Below are 14,888 nucleotides of genomic sequence, written 5' to 3'. Positions count from 1 at the left end.
AACTAATACTGTGCTCTATCTGCTGTTTGTTGTACTTTAATATACGTATAAAATAATGGTACAAAGCGGAAAAACGAAATTTGCAGGAAAATATAGATTTCTCAGATCAGTCAGTGGATTAGTCAAATATATATAGTTAAAACTGATTGGCTAAATTTTTAATAATTTGCTCGCGAGAATTTCTATATCTTAAGATACGATGTGCAACTTACATCAAATATCATTAGAATTAATAATAAAAGAAAAAATATACATATTTTGTGTGTACGCTGATCCCATGTTTGGTTATGGTAGAAATATGTCCCACGAGGCATGGCCAGAGGCACCAAAAGTTTTTTCTGAAGTTTTTCCCAGATGCATCAAAATTTCTTTCAATTTGGGCAAAGGTTTAGATCAATTTTGATTGCAAAATAGCAAAATTAATCAATGGTAAATTTTGGCAAATTTAAATTGTTACGATAAGTTTTGTTACAGTATTCGTATACAGTTTAACAATTTTGTTACAGTAAAATCGATTGATTACTACAAAGCAAGTGTTTGAGTACCAAAACGTAGAAAAGGCTATTGGCTTTAATTGGCCATTTGTTTACACCAAAACAACAAAAATGTCTGAAAAAAATAAATTGTTTGATTTTTGAGGTTTCTATATTTTCTTGAACTAAAAGATGTTGTTTTTGACATGTGTTTATGGACTAAGCAGATTTCATACTGTAAATATAGCGTTAACGTGTTGTTTCACCCGTAATTTATGAAACGGTTGCCATTGCAAAATTACTAGGTTAATAGTTTCTATCACAATTTGTTTGAAACAATGGCTTGTTTGATAGAGTTTGATTTCATAGGATGCAAAAATTGTCTGCAAATGACAAATTTCGTTAAACATAAGGTGAAAACAAGCTAAGAAGTAAAACATTATGACAGTCAACTCATCGTTTACATACGTCATTTTTTTCTACTAGTTGTTTCATGGTGTTTCAATGCTTTAGTAATTTAAAAAATAGTTAATGATAGATCTGTCACTAAGTTATATAATCTTTTTAATATTATTTTTACATTGCTGCGTTTTCTTGTTTCATTTCTGTTTTCTTTTTTCGTTTTTAATTTGTTTTGCTCAGACTCCTTCATTATGCATTTCTTATTTATTACTGCTTTGTGTCATTTCTCGTCAATATTCGTTTCTAAAAACTATAACTCAGCTTAAATTAATTTAAACTTCTATGTATATAGTTTTGAGCGTTTTAATTGTACTGGTTCAATTGTCTTAACATTATGAAAAGCATTAGTTTTTCGATAACCCCATTTTCCTCACTACCCCTTTCTCTCACCTTGGGGGTGGGGACTGTGCGTCGACACGCCGAGTAACATTTAGTTGCTGGAGTTACATTTACAGTATAGTTGCCAACTTTTCATTCATTTGTGTTGGTTTCAGAGCCTGGAGAACTTTAAGAATTCTGAGCGTGATTTGCGAGAGTACAAGGACTTTGCGTACAGGATGGCTGCTATTGAGGAACGACGTCTACTCGCCACATACGTCGAGATCAATGCACACATTACCAACGCATACGTCGACTTCCTTCAAACGGTGGGTGGGAAATTTTCGGAACCCCCCCCCCCTTGCCTCAGGATAGATAGTGACCTTCTATAATTGATATTTTAACTGTTTTCATAGGATATATATATATATATATATATATATATATATATATATATATATATATTCTAACTACATGAGGCTACGTTTTATTAGCCTGTGCAAACTATTATCAGTTCCAAAGCAAACACTAGTTCTGTTAAAAAAGATTTAATTAAAACAACAATAATCTTCACGGGGTAACAAAATCTTAATATTATATTCAAAAAAGTTAAAATGTAAAATCAAAGACAAGATAACTGTTTTTGAAGTTTGTTCGCTGTGTACTAGACACGCCAAAGTGTACTTTTTAAAAAAGATTTTCAGTGCGCAAGATTTAAAACTATGATCACTTCAACATTGTCGAGGTCCCAGACCAAAATTACTACTGATCAGAGCCACGCGCACAAATTCACAGGATCTGGCTGGCAACAAGTTGCGTGTGGTCTTATCAGAGACCAATTCAAGCACGCGAAGTTCTGATCAGAGGCCATTTCGTTATAAAAAAAGTCATAGGGTCATATTGTATTTAGGTTGGAAACCTTTAGCCTGGCGAGTAAAACGGTCAATTTGTGTGTTTTAGCAACTAGTTGCGCTGCGCGACAAATCCATCCAATGGACTCAAGTGGCAGAGGAACTGAAACACAAACTCATGTCGCCAGAAGACGTAAGAAAAATGATTACATCCAAATTTGCTAAAAACCAGTTTACATAATTTGAGCCAACTTTGTGGTGATTAGAACAAAGTTCTGCCACATTTTCTAGCCACTCTTTCTAGCGCGACAGTGGCCAGAAAATAATGCCAAACGTTTTGTACTCTAATGCCAAAGTAGTGTTACACCAGAGTTGAAAATTTTTATAACACTCATCTCGAATTAATAATTTAATTCGTCGATTAAATAAACAACTATTTTTTATCGAAAAGAAAAGTTCAATAATGCGGATATTGATAATAACTCGGATAAATCTGCAGTTCTACGCTCTAAGTTTATGTTAGAACAAAATCATTGTCGCCCGAGAGCGTATTTAAAGGTTACCAAAATGTGCGAAAATGTTGAATTCCATTTGAAATTGAAGTTGAGAGTACAATTTTGCAGATTAGTGAAAGAAAAGTTCCGTTTCTAAAAATAAAAAGGACTTGAAATAAACCAAACATCTTCGTCTCCGATAATGAAGCAGCCGGTGCCAAGACAAAATACCGAAATTATAACCAATATTTCATCCTAATGTTGAACTTACAAGAATGAATTTTTAGCATAATATTTAGTCAGTGCATTTGGCAATGCCCCGCGTGCCATTGCCATGCCTCAGTGGCTCATGACACTTGATATGAAACTACCTCAATCTAACATGGGATTAAAATATCAACTGTTTGAACGAAAAGACGTAAGAACGATAGGCAAAAGTTAAGAGTGCTTATGGTAGTTTTTGGCATCTTCTGAACTGTGCCAGACGTTTGTTTAGCTGAACAAGCGTTGTTCAAGACCAACTGAAATGATTGTTATTAAAAATTGGAATTAGAAAAAAAAATGATATTATAAGTTCAATCTTTCTTACTAAGCTCTCTGCCTCGATGTTTTAGTGACCGATGAAATCGTACCCCGGGTTCTCTGAGGTTTTTTAACAAATCAGATAGAAGGGCACTGAATCTTTCAGATTCATCGACCAAGTAAATTACAATGGAATTACAAAAAATGCGAAACCTTACTTCTGTTTAATTAATTTACAAAGAAAAATGATATTACACAAGTGCAAATGTAAAACAACAACAGTAATTTTTTTAATCAGCCCGACAGTGGCTTAATTTATACAACTGTTAATAGGAACAAAAAACACCCGATTTTCTGACGTCTTGAGTATAATAATTATACCAACCCCGCCTCACAGTTTAAAAGATGTTTGATTGAGATAACAGCTTCAGCTAATTTTCAATCGAAACTGCTTCTTTGTTTTACTTAAGCGTAAAGTGATTCAGACATCCTTAGGCAATGGAGCAACACAAGAAACCAACCACATGTAATTTTGGGACAACTTCATTTAAACTCAGTTTTGCAACAAAACTGAAACAGCTTAAACATAAGCGCTATTAAAAATTCAAGAAAAATAAATGCAAGAATTTTTGTTGCAGTTGAAAAATTGAAATGATAAAATTAAAGCAAACTTTGAAAAGAAAAATGTTTGTAAATTTAAATTAAAAATCAGCTAGAATAAACGTAGAGTAAATTTCTGCAAGGAATGCGCTATTTAAGCGCTTTTTATGTATGAAATTGTTATGCCCTGGGTGAACAACATAAAATTTTTTTAGTAATCATTGTGCATCATGCTCTTAATAATCATATTTTTGTTTTTTAATCAGATTTTGTTTTTTACAGGAATTTTAGGGAATCTACTAAGATCAAAAATATTTTCTCAGTAAGCATAAGAAGCTCATAAAAAGATAAGAAACATGGAAATTGTCGAAACACCTCTTGTGTTTAAATAATCTATGTATAATTTTCATTTTGATGTCTTGTAATCGTATTTTGAAAGTTCATTTTCATTTCATGTAATAATTTATTAAAAATTTACGTGAACAAAATGTCACTATAGGCTGTATAACGTAGTCAGGCGATCCAGCCAATAAAAAAAGACAAACTTTTGCGCTTTATTTCAGAACATAGTAATTATCGACAAATATTGTCCTTCAGGAAAAATAATTCTCTGGAGCGCTTCTCTGAGTTCCGTTGGTGATGACCAAAGCACTTCTACATGGATTGCAATAGAAAAATTTTGCGTTTGCACAGGCAACTATACTGTAAAGGTAACTCCAGCAACTAAATGTTACTCGGCGTGTCGACGCGCAGTCGCCACCCCCCAGGTGAGAGAAAGGGGTAATGAGGAGAATGAGGTAATAGAAAAACTAAAGAAATTTATAAGTTATGTCTATGGTTAAAATTCTAACTGTAAAATTACCCAACGCAACTTTATCTGTGCTTTGAAATTGAAGTTGAGAGTACAATTTTGCAGATTAGTGAAAGAAAAGTTCTGTTTCTAAAAATAAAAAGGACTTGAATTAAACCAAACATCTTCGTCTCCGATAATAAAGCAGCCGGTGTCAAGACAAAATACCCAAATTATAACCAATATTTCATCCTAATGTTGAACTTACCAGAATGAATTTTTAGCATAATATTTAGTCAGTGCATTTGGCAATGCCCCGCGTGCCATTGCCATGCCTCAGCGGCTCATGTCACTTGATATGAAACTACCTCAATCTAACATGGGATTAAAATATCAACTGTTTGAACGAAAAGACGTAAGAACGATAGGCAAAAGTTAAGAGTGCTTATGGTAGTTTTTGGCATCTTCTGAACTGTGCCAGACGTTTGTTTAGCTGAACAAGCGTTGTTCAAGACCAACTGAAATGATTGTTATTAAAAATTGGAATTAGAAAAAAAAATGATATTATAAGTTCAATATTTCTTACTAAGCTCTCTGCCTCGATGTTTTAGTGACCGATGAAATCGTACCCCGGGTTCTCTGAGGTTTTTGAACAAATCAGATAGAAGGGCACTGAATCTTTCAGATTCATCGACCAAATAAATTACAATGGAATTACAAAAAATGCGAAACCTTACTTCTGTTTAATAATTTACAAAGAAAAATGATATTACACAAGTGCAAATGTAAAACAACAACAGTAATTTTTTTAATCAGCCCGACAGTGGCTTAATTTATACAACTGTTAATAGGAACAAAAAAACACCCGATTTTCTGACGTCTTGAGTATAATAATTATACCAACCTCGCCTCACAGTTTAAAAGATGTTTGATTGAGATAACAGCTTCAGCTAATTTTCAATCGAAACTGCTTCTTTGTTTTACTTAAGCGTAAAGTGATTCAGACATCCTTAGGCAATGGAGCAACACAAGAAACCAACCACATGTAATTTTGGGACAACTTCATTTAAACTCAGTTTTGCAACAAAACTGAAACAGCTTAAACATAAGCGCTATTAAAAATTCAAGAAAAATAAATGCAAGAATTTTTGTTGCAGTTGAAAAATTGAAATGATAAAATTAAAGCAAACTTTGAAAAGAAAAATGTTTGTAAATTTAAATTAAAAATCAGCTAGAATAAACGTAGAGTAAATTTCTGCAAGGAATGCGCTATTTAAGCGCTTTTTATGTATGAAATTGTTATGCCCTGGGTGAACAACATAAAATTTTTTTTAGTAATCATTGTGCATCATGCTCTTAATAATCATATTTTTGTTTTTTAATCAGATTTTGTTTTTTACAGGAATTTTAGGGAATCTACTAAGATCAAAAATATTTTCTCAGTAAGCATAAGAAGCTCATAAAAAGATAAGAAACATGGAAATTGTCGAAACACCTCTTGTGTTTAAATAATCTATGTATAATTTTCATTTTGATGTCTTGTAATCGTATTTTGAAAGTTCATTTTCATTTCATGTAATAATTTATTAAAAATTTACGTGAACAAAATGTCACTATAGGCTGTATAACGTAGTCAGGCGATCCAGCCAATAAAAAAAGACAAACTTTTGCGCTTTATTTCAGAACATAGTAATTATCGACAAATATTGTCCTTCAGGAAAAATAATTCTCGGGAGCGCTTCTTGGAGTTCCGTTGGTGATGACCACAGCACTTCTACATGGATTGCAATAGAAAAATTTTGCGTTTGCATGATCCATCTTCAATTTTTTCTTTATTGGTCAATTTAGGCCCTGCAAATTTGTAAGGTGACCAGTACTGGGATCGAAACCGTTCCTCACAATTTGAAATTAAGCCTAATGCGTGAGGCCATACCTTCAATAGATCAAAAAGTTTTGGAAGTGGTTCATAATTTCAACCAGTGTTTTTTAAACTGTATTGTTATCAGTGCATTATCTTTACTAAGATTGCACATAAAGTCAAAAGTTCTTTTCAAATTGTGGATCTATCTAATATAAGCTTGACAAGGTTTCAATGGGAGCTCTTCTTGACCAACGTAGGCTTGATTGATGAGATTAAAAGTAAAACGTTTGAGGATTGCGAAAAGATAGGCAAATGTTGAGAGTGCATATTGTAATTTTTGGCATCTTCTGAACTGTGTTAGACGTTTCTTGCTCTCAACAAGCGTTGGTCAACGCCAAATAAAAACTGCTAATCCTTATCAGCGGCATCATCAATTCTCTTATTCAGTACTCATATTAAAATTGCCCAGTAATGATAGTGGCTTGGCGTTATCTCGGGAATCCTCTGAAATTTCATGAATGACTGTCAATTTTCAGGAGTTTGAGTTTCGGCGTGGTGTTCCGCACAGTCGAGTAGTCTCGCGTGAATTTACAAATGTGAGCAGTCGGGACTCGAGCAGTTCCAGCAACAGTTCCAGCAGCAGTTCGAGTAGCAGCAGTAGCAGTGACAGCAAAAGCAGCAAATCGTCCCAATCGAGTGGAAAAGGGAAGGGAAAGAAGCCTCGACCCAGTGGGCAACAGGGAGACCTTGAGAGTGGAAGTCGATCTGGGGGAAAGAAGAAGGGAAAAAAGGGAAGTGCAGCAGATCCGGTGGGCACAATGGGCCGTGAGGATAGGAGGATCATAATCAGAGAGAACGCCGAGGGTAAAATGGGGTTTTCAATAATTTTATTTGCGAGCTGCGAGCTGCAATAATTTTAGTATATTTAAGATCAATAATGGTCTTATGAAGAAACCAAAACAGGATAGGTTTGTTGTTTTACGGAGGAGTAGTTATCAAAGAACTTCCATGTACAAAAATTATGCTGTCGGAGAAATTTCATTTCTGACTTTTTTTTCAAAAAATGTTCAGGCTTCTTGATTTATCAAGTCAGTGCTCCATAATATGAATTTTATTCAGTTAACTTGTTTAACAAACCTTTTGTCAAAATAGTACATGACCTCTAAGTCTCCAATGGCTAATCCGGTCTCTCACTCGAGAGCACACAAATCATAATCAGCTTTCAAACCAGTGTTGTTTTATTCACATACGTAGTAGAAGGAACTGTGTCAACTTGATATCAACCCGGGCTGAGGATTTTCCCCGGAAACAACGGGGAAAAGACTGCAAAGAGTGTAAAAATAAAGAACAATTATACCCCTATTTCGCTTCATTAAGGATGGAAGAGTGTAATTATAAGAGTATAATTTTAAAAAATAAAATTGGAAGGAGGTAGTGCGCATTAATCCCCCATCTTCCCTCAGTCGGACATGTTACTTTCACTTTGTGCATTATCCATTGCGCCACCTGCTACTGGCTTTACAGGTTTCAGTTTGGTCATAAAGGTAATTGTGTAAGAGTTGAATTTTTTATCAATCAACACTAAATTACAATCTCAGCAAAGAGTGTGAAAAGAGAAGAGAAAAGAGTATAAATACAGTGCAATTTTTAAAATTACACTGTTACAATTTTTCCCCGATAAATTGGAGCGGAATACGCAATACACCCTGATCCCCGCTAACTAAGGGTGGAATAAGGGTGAAAAATTGGCCCAGGAACCTGCAAACTATGTTCACGTGATGAATATTGTTATGTGTTTTAGGGAGTGAAGCAGGCAGTTTGCCTAAGATGAAAGTGTTGATTCGGAAGCCAAGAAGTAGTATGCGTAGGAGGCAACAGATGTCCATTCAGAAACAGAGGAAACAACTCCCGCCCAGCATGGTCATTTCAGATCCATCTTTGTCCGCGCTTCAGAAAGGTACAGGGTCTTGAGTTCTTTTATGCGCACCTGTTGTTGAGAAAGTTCCGAGTCAGAATGCGAGGCTTATCTCTAAATTGTGCCTTTTTGCCAAAACTATTAAAACATAATGACGTTTTTTGGACTTCTGCGAGAAATGAAACTAGATGCGTTTTTTTGTCTGAGAAAAACCTTTTGATGAAGTAATCGCTCGATGAACACTCAAACATTGGATTTTCGATTAGAGTATGATTGGAGACTCGTCACTGTTTTCGTTTTAAAGATGTTTTCGGTTTTCACCCTACTTCCGTGTTTCCGGTTTTCACCCTACTTAAAAGAACAGTATGAGAAATTTGTATTAAATTAGACAGCTACTAGAACGGAGAGTTGATTAAAAAAACATGATTTGAGTGTTGTTATTGTCCTCTCATAGTTATTCAACAACAAAGCTCTGCTGCCGTGTTCATTCTGTACATGACAATAAAAAACAAACACAACTGATAATATTCTTTCTCTAGAAGCTCTTCTGTCAAAAACTATTTCTTTTACAGGACAAAATTGGCTATTGTTAAAAATATACTTTTCATTGATTTTATCAAAAAAATGCTTTATTTTACTGTGCAGGCAGTCTCGCTGTTTTGATTTATGTGTGCTTGAAATGGTTTTGTTAAATTAATTCATATTTTCTTCACAAGAGCTAAAAATAATTTCAACTGAACGTCAAACTTATCTCATTGCCCGACATTTTTGATAACGATGAATTCAGGTTGAGATGACAGACGGAAGTGCTCTCTGACCAGACTAATGCGCGCTCGATTATACTAGTGTGCGCTTAAAATTGCATCTAATAAGACTCAAACGCCCTTAAAAATGCCTTTAATCAGACTCAAGTGCGCTCGTAACAACCTGATTAGAGAAAAGTTGTAATTATGAACATATATCTAAATATGATGATAGTATATTCAATAAAAAATGGAAGTTTAAAGCAATATATTCAACTGAGGGAAAACCAATTCTTGGAGTATTGTTAATGAAGAGAAAATTAAAGTGTCGAAAAATAATTTGTTTATTATGCCATTTGTGGTAGCTGAGCATATTAATTCAACAACCAAATTGAATAACGCTTCATGGCAATTTCAATCAGCAAGGCTAGAATAGCATGACAAGCAAAATTTATTGATACATTCTAGCGAAGCCATACGGATATGTTCACTTTGTTCAACATCTATATTTAGTAACTCTTATTAGTACGCAATTGTCATACATGAAGTTAAACTGAAACTCAAACTCGAACTACACTATTATTGCAACGTATTCAAGTGTTCATAATCACACAAATAGAGCTCAAATGGAGTAAGAGATCCCAACTTGATAAGACAGATTCGATGAATCTTGCAATTTTTATAACAATTCAGAGAGTGCGGGACACCGTATAAGGTATATCAAACTCCGAACTCAGGGTATTCAGAGAATCTTACAACATAGTGATCTACAACCAATTGGAGATGCAATTTTGACATGTACGGCAGTATAAATAGATCTTGAAAAAACTACCAAAAATCAGTGGAAACTCGTTAATATTGTCTTATTAAACTGACATACTGTGCGTATTGAAACACACTTTCTTGAGCGGTAATTTTATTGTAATCGTGTTATTTTTCGTTAGAACATATTGGTGATTGTACAATTTTATCTTAACTTGGATTTGCCGAAAAGAGAATTAACCTTGATATTCTCAAAAAAATTTCGTTCTGAAGAACAAAGTTCCTAAGTAAGAGTAACTGTAGCAGGTTGAAACTTTGCATAATTATCGCCAAGTTACAGGGCTACAATTTGTTTGAAACGAAATTCCTATAACTGGTTTATAAATTGTGTTATTAACAGAAACTCAACAAAAAACTTGATTTTTTCAATTTGTAATATTTTGTTATTTTGAGAGAGACAAGTTTGTTATACAGCAAAAGTGAGCAATTAGTTATTAGATTAACAAGTAATGCAACGGTAATCTACAGTATAGCGAATAATACAGTTCACAAAAGTTAACTGCAAAAACAAAATATCCGGACAGATTTGAAACCGCTGAAACGAACTGGGCTGTGTAAAGTTTTCCTTGACTTTGATAGGAGAGCAGCAGTTACACCATTAGTGCATGTTTCTGATCCTAAAGATAAACTAAGGTAGCTTTCTACAAAATCGTCTTAATCTGCTGTTGCCCAAAATTACTTATAATGGGCCGCCAGTTGCTATCAGTTGAACCACTTTATTTTGGTCATATCCTTCAGATTCTAGATGAGCCGCTAATCAGAAAGCTTCTTCATTGCTGCCTTTTATCTGTGACAACGTCTCTTATTCAAAATTTTTTATAAAAATTTAATAGAAAGGAATGTACTTGAAATGGTTTTTGATCAAATCAAATTGCGCTCGAAAATTTGTCTGATCAGACTGATCAAACTGACGTTCACTTGAATCCATATCGGATCAGATCAAGCCAGTCGCAAGTGACCTCTGTTTAGAGCAAAACCAGACTATTGTCAAAAAATTTTTGAGCTCAATTCAATTTTCAGACGCTATAGTTTTGGTAAGGAAACACAAAATGTTCGATCGGCTTAAGTCTGATCGGAAATCACTTCTGTCTGGCACGTCGACTTGGAAATTCTTCAGTCAACTATTGAACACAGATTTAAAAAAAAAATTTAAGCAATTAAGAACCAGACGGAAAATTGTTTGTTTTGTTGTATATCGGAGTAGAAAATTAACCTAAAATTTGACTTAAAAACTCAAAATTGAAGTTTTTCAAGGAATATCACAGGAAATTCAAAATAAAATTTCATTGACGTTTTGTGTTTTAATCCATATTCGAAAACAATCCTAAGAAATCCTAAGAAAATTTGTTTTTTGTTGCTATGTTTTCTGTTGGTGACCGATTGTTTCGAGCATGCTGCTTATGAGGCTAATATGTTTTTTTTGACAACCTGAAAACTTAATCGGGTTTTAAAAGTTTATGGCACGCCGTCAGTTTTTTCGTCAGTCGAATGTCAAATTCAGCTGCGGGTTTATTTCTTCGCAGGCAAAAAAATAATGTCGTCATAAAGTTCTCCAAAATTGAAACGGTCCTCAAGGAGAACTTCTAAAATTCTGTAAATTGATTTTTGAGCACTGTACTGAATAAATTTTAGGATGACACACTGATCATACGCAAAGTTTTGTTATTTTTATTTTTGACAGTTATACATCCATTTGTTTGATAAATAGTCATCTTTTTACCTGATGGTGCTCACCTTCAGAATGTGCGTAAGGATGGTGACAGGTTTGGGGACAGGAACTGATTAAAAGGATGCTACGAAATTGAACTTGAAGCACGTAAAAATGATCGTTTGACGAAATTTTGTTCTTGTCAACCATCAACGCCAATATTGAAGCATTTTCTCAGCTTTGCACATCATACACCATTTCTTAGTTGTGTTTATTATAGCAGACTTTCCAATATCGAATGAAAAATCATTTTTATGCGTTAAGTTGATGAGCCCTGTTTCAGTGAAAAGGAACTCTGCAACTTAGTCCACAAATTTACTTTTTCATTCGATATTGGAAATTCTGCTCTAACAAAAACTAATAAGAAATGGTGTATGATGTGCAAAGCAACGCAAATGCGTGAGGAGAATAACACAGAGACTCCAATTGCTGTTCGATTATGTCGCCTCAATATAATAAAACAAAGCAAGTGCCATGTCAAGATCTTGGCAAGATTTATCATGTTTTTAGTGTTACTTATCAAGATGTATCTAGTTTTGTTTCACTGGGTTATACAAGTTCTCAATTAAGGAAGTGAATAATGGATTCTTAAGACTTTCACAAAATTCATTTGATATAAACTTCTTATTAAAAATCCGAAAATCTGGGCACTTATTCAACAAATTTTTCAACAAATTTTTTGTGTAGCCAGCAATGAACCGGGCCCAAGCAAAGCTGAAACAAACACCCTACGCGTCAGCAAGAGACGGGACAAGGCCCCAAAAAAGACGCCAAACCAGTTCCAGCGGAACCAGCACGTACGATCCAGCAAAGACAAGCGAGCCGGGGTTCCAAAGTCCGAAAACCGATCTGCTGCGATCGGAGTGAACAACCCGAAGCAGATCTACAGTACAACTAGTAGCAATTCAAAGTTAGACGAACAAGGCACACCTGGGGAATTGAGGGTTACCCACGGGAAGCACAGAAAACGAGGGGAACGGGCACATCATGGGCTGAGATCAAAATCTCGAAGCAGAGAAAGAAATTTGAAAGGTTAACACAATTTAGAGGTCGTTCAATTTCATTCAGCTTTTATCAAAAACTTCGTGAACAACTCGGTCATTAATTTAAAATTCCGGATCGGTTTTGATAACTTTGAAATATAGTTTTCAAAATTTCGTATTAGAAAGATGTCTTTTTCGACTAGTTGTTTTCCCGATAAACATATTTTCTTGAGCAGGATCCTCAGCTCCAGTAAGTGGAAAATTGTCGCTGAATGCAGTGAAAGCCACCCATCCATTCACACCCAAACAAGGAGACACAATCCAGCTGGAGTTCAAGGCTGGAGATATTCTTCAGGTTCTTCACAAGGCACCCCCACACAAAGGGTGGCAGTATGGACTCAATAGACGAACTAACAGGTAGGAAATTGGGGAGTATTTTTTATAAAGATTCCATTGAACTCGCTTTCAGCATTCATGTGAAACGAAATGACTTGGGAAATGTTCAAAAAAGTCTTAGCAGTGTATTAAACCTAAGCAAAGAAAATCCATTTAAATTTACCACCTTTTCCACCCTTATCAAGAGAAGATTAAACCTTTCGTTAAAATCCTTTTCTAACAGCTTCCGCTCTTTTCTTTGTAACTGGTGAGTAAATACCGCAAAATATTTATTTTGAAAAAGCCATTTTTCAGGCAAGGTTGGTTCCCGCTATCGTTCACTCAAGCAGTGCCTGGATCCGACTCAGCAGAGCATGAACACGAGTATGAACGACTATCCGAGTATGGAGGAAGCAACGATTCTGCTTCCAATCGCAACACAGGCGGAGCAGGTGGAAGTGGTGGAAGTGGTGGACAATTCCCAGCACCCGACTACCATGGAAGGGACATGAAGGAACATATTTCTCACCAGGTAGTTCGTGCGTGCTTATAATAAGTGCCAATACTATCTTTCCTGAAAATTTTTAGACATGTAATTATTTGGACACACGACTTCATGCCCCTAATTCTTAAAACACTGGCTGGTATAGTAATCTGTGAGTGGTAATTTCTCAAACGGCTCCCAACAATCTCAAGCGTCAGCAACTTTGGCAGTTAAAAATGGGAAATGTATCGTTTCCCGCTGTAGAATTATAATATTATTTGTGTTTGATACTTTCAAGCCCTCATAATTGTAAGGGGGTCTATGCAGGTGCAACTAGTGTGAAAATAGACCAGTACTGGATTCGAACCAGTATCTCGACTTGCAAGCCTAGTGTGCTACCCATTTACACCAAAAGGTCTTAAGCTCTTGAACTTGAGCCTCTCTTATAACCAGTTCTCACGCTCTTTCTGGCTCCTTATGGCTTCTTTTTTCTAGCCAAGTATACATTGAATAAGTAGAGCATCTTGTCAATCTATGTCAAGCTGATCTTATGCACAATTTACATTAGGTTGTTCTCTCTCAACCTTCAAATAATAATGGCATGTATTATGTTAATGGATAGTGTCTTTCCTCTTATCAAAGCTACTATACCAGCAATCATTAAATCAAAAACGCGCTATTATGTTCACACATAGTTTACCAGGGAAAGGGAAATACTTCCGTAAAATATTTTATTTATTTTATTTGCTAAATTATATCCGTAAAAATTTAAAAAAATTCAACCCTCCGCCTCCTTTTGTAGGACGGCAGAACAGTCATATTACAGGAACGACCCGATCCTCCCTTCCACCAACCGCAGTCGTCAATGGGCGCTCCCGCACCTCCCCCTCCTCCGCCACCTGCACCCCCTCTCATGATGATGACTCCAGCCGCCGCCCCTCCCCCTCCCCCACCTCCCCCTATGGGAGGACCCAACCACCTGATGGGCAATGATGATTCAGAGGGTTCTGATCGAGACAACCCTTTTGCGAAAGTGAAGCTGAGAAAGCCGTCTGTGACTCGAGACAGGTCAAAGCCTGTAATTAAGAAGATCTGATTGACTCATTAACTGAAATCTGATTTTAAAATGGTTCCTAGCAAATTGACCCAATTATAGTTAGTAAAATTGGCTAATCCTTATTTTGTTCCTCACTGCCCCGCTTCTCCGATAAACAATCACTACAGTCCAGGTGTCATGTTGCATTTCTCACCTAGGTTATTTTCATGTCATGAAGTCAATGATTAGATCTGGCAGTGGACCTAAACCGCAAAGCTTTTGAGATGCTCAGCCAGATTTTTTAATTGACTTTTGCAGTGTCGCGTAACCTTATTTGAAACGCGTATTTTTCTCTTTAAAAATCTGGCACTGTATATAGGAAAATCTTGCATTCGAGAAGTTTCAGTTTCTTGCAAATTCGAGTGCAAATTAGCACCACTTCGTAGGCGAT

At 35.5% G+C, this 14,888-nt stretch overlaps 1 protein-coding gene across 2 annotated transcripts; it reads left to right on the top strand.

The window, feature by feature from the left end:
• The first annotated feature begins 1,183 nt into the window (after nucleotides 1–1,183).
• Nucleotides 1,184–14,688, top strand: LOC142356307 (uncharacterized). Of its 2 annotated transcripts, none has more exons than XM_075408243.1 (8): nucleotides 1,184–1,582; nucleotides 2,214–2,297; nucleotides 6,908–7,235; nucleotides 8,173–8,328; nucleotides 12,247–12,591; nucleotides 12,779–12,959; nucleotides 13,233–13,449; nucleotides 14,228–14,688. In XM_075408243.1, exons 1-8 carry the CDS (start codon nucleotides 1,493–1,495, stop codon nucleotides 14,495–14,497), a joined length of 1,671 nt encoding a protein of 556 aa, XP_075264358.1. In that variant the 5' UTR covers nucleotides 1,184–1,492; the 3' UTR covers nucleotides 14,498–14,688. The 2 variants fall into 2 exon arrangements, with proteins under 2 accessions (XP_075264358.1, XP_075264357.1); XM_075408242.1 differs by having other exon boundaries at nucleotides 1,185–1,582; nucleotides 14,204–14,687.
• The last annotated feature ends 200 nt before the right edge of the window (nucleotides 14,689–14,888 follow it).

The sequence above is a fragment of the Convolutriloba macropyga genome, unplaced genomic scaffold (genome assembly GCF_964194025.1).
Source record: "Convolutriloba macropyga unplaced genomic scaffold, txConMacr16.3 SCAFFOLD_2495, whole genome shotgun sequence".
Taxonomy (NCBI): domain Eukaryota; kingdom Metazoa; phylum Xenacoelomorpha; order Acoela; family Convolutidae; genus Convolutriloba; species Convolutriloba macropyga.
This window is presented reverse-complemented; position numbering and strand designations above follow the sequence as displayed.

Excerpts from the sequence above, each read along its gene's own strand:
- LOC142356307 (XM_075408242.1), top strand. The coding sequence starts at position 1,493 with ATGGCTGCTATTGAGGAACGACGTCTACTCGCCACATACGTCGAGATC. Across the intron at positions 12,592-12,778 it reads CAGAGAAAGAAATTTGAAAG|GATCCTCAGCTCCAGTAAGT; the intron begins GTTAACACAATT and ends TTTCTTGAGCAG. Across the intron at positions 13,450-14,203 it reads AGGAACATATTTCTCACCAG|GACGGCAGAACAGTCATATT; the intron begins GTAGTTCGTGCG and ends CTCCTTTTGTAG.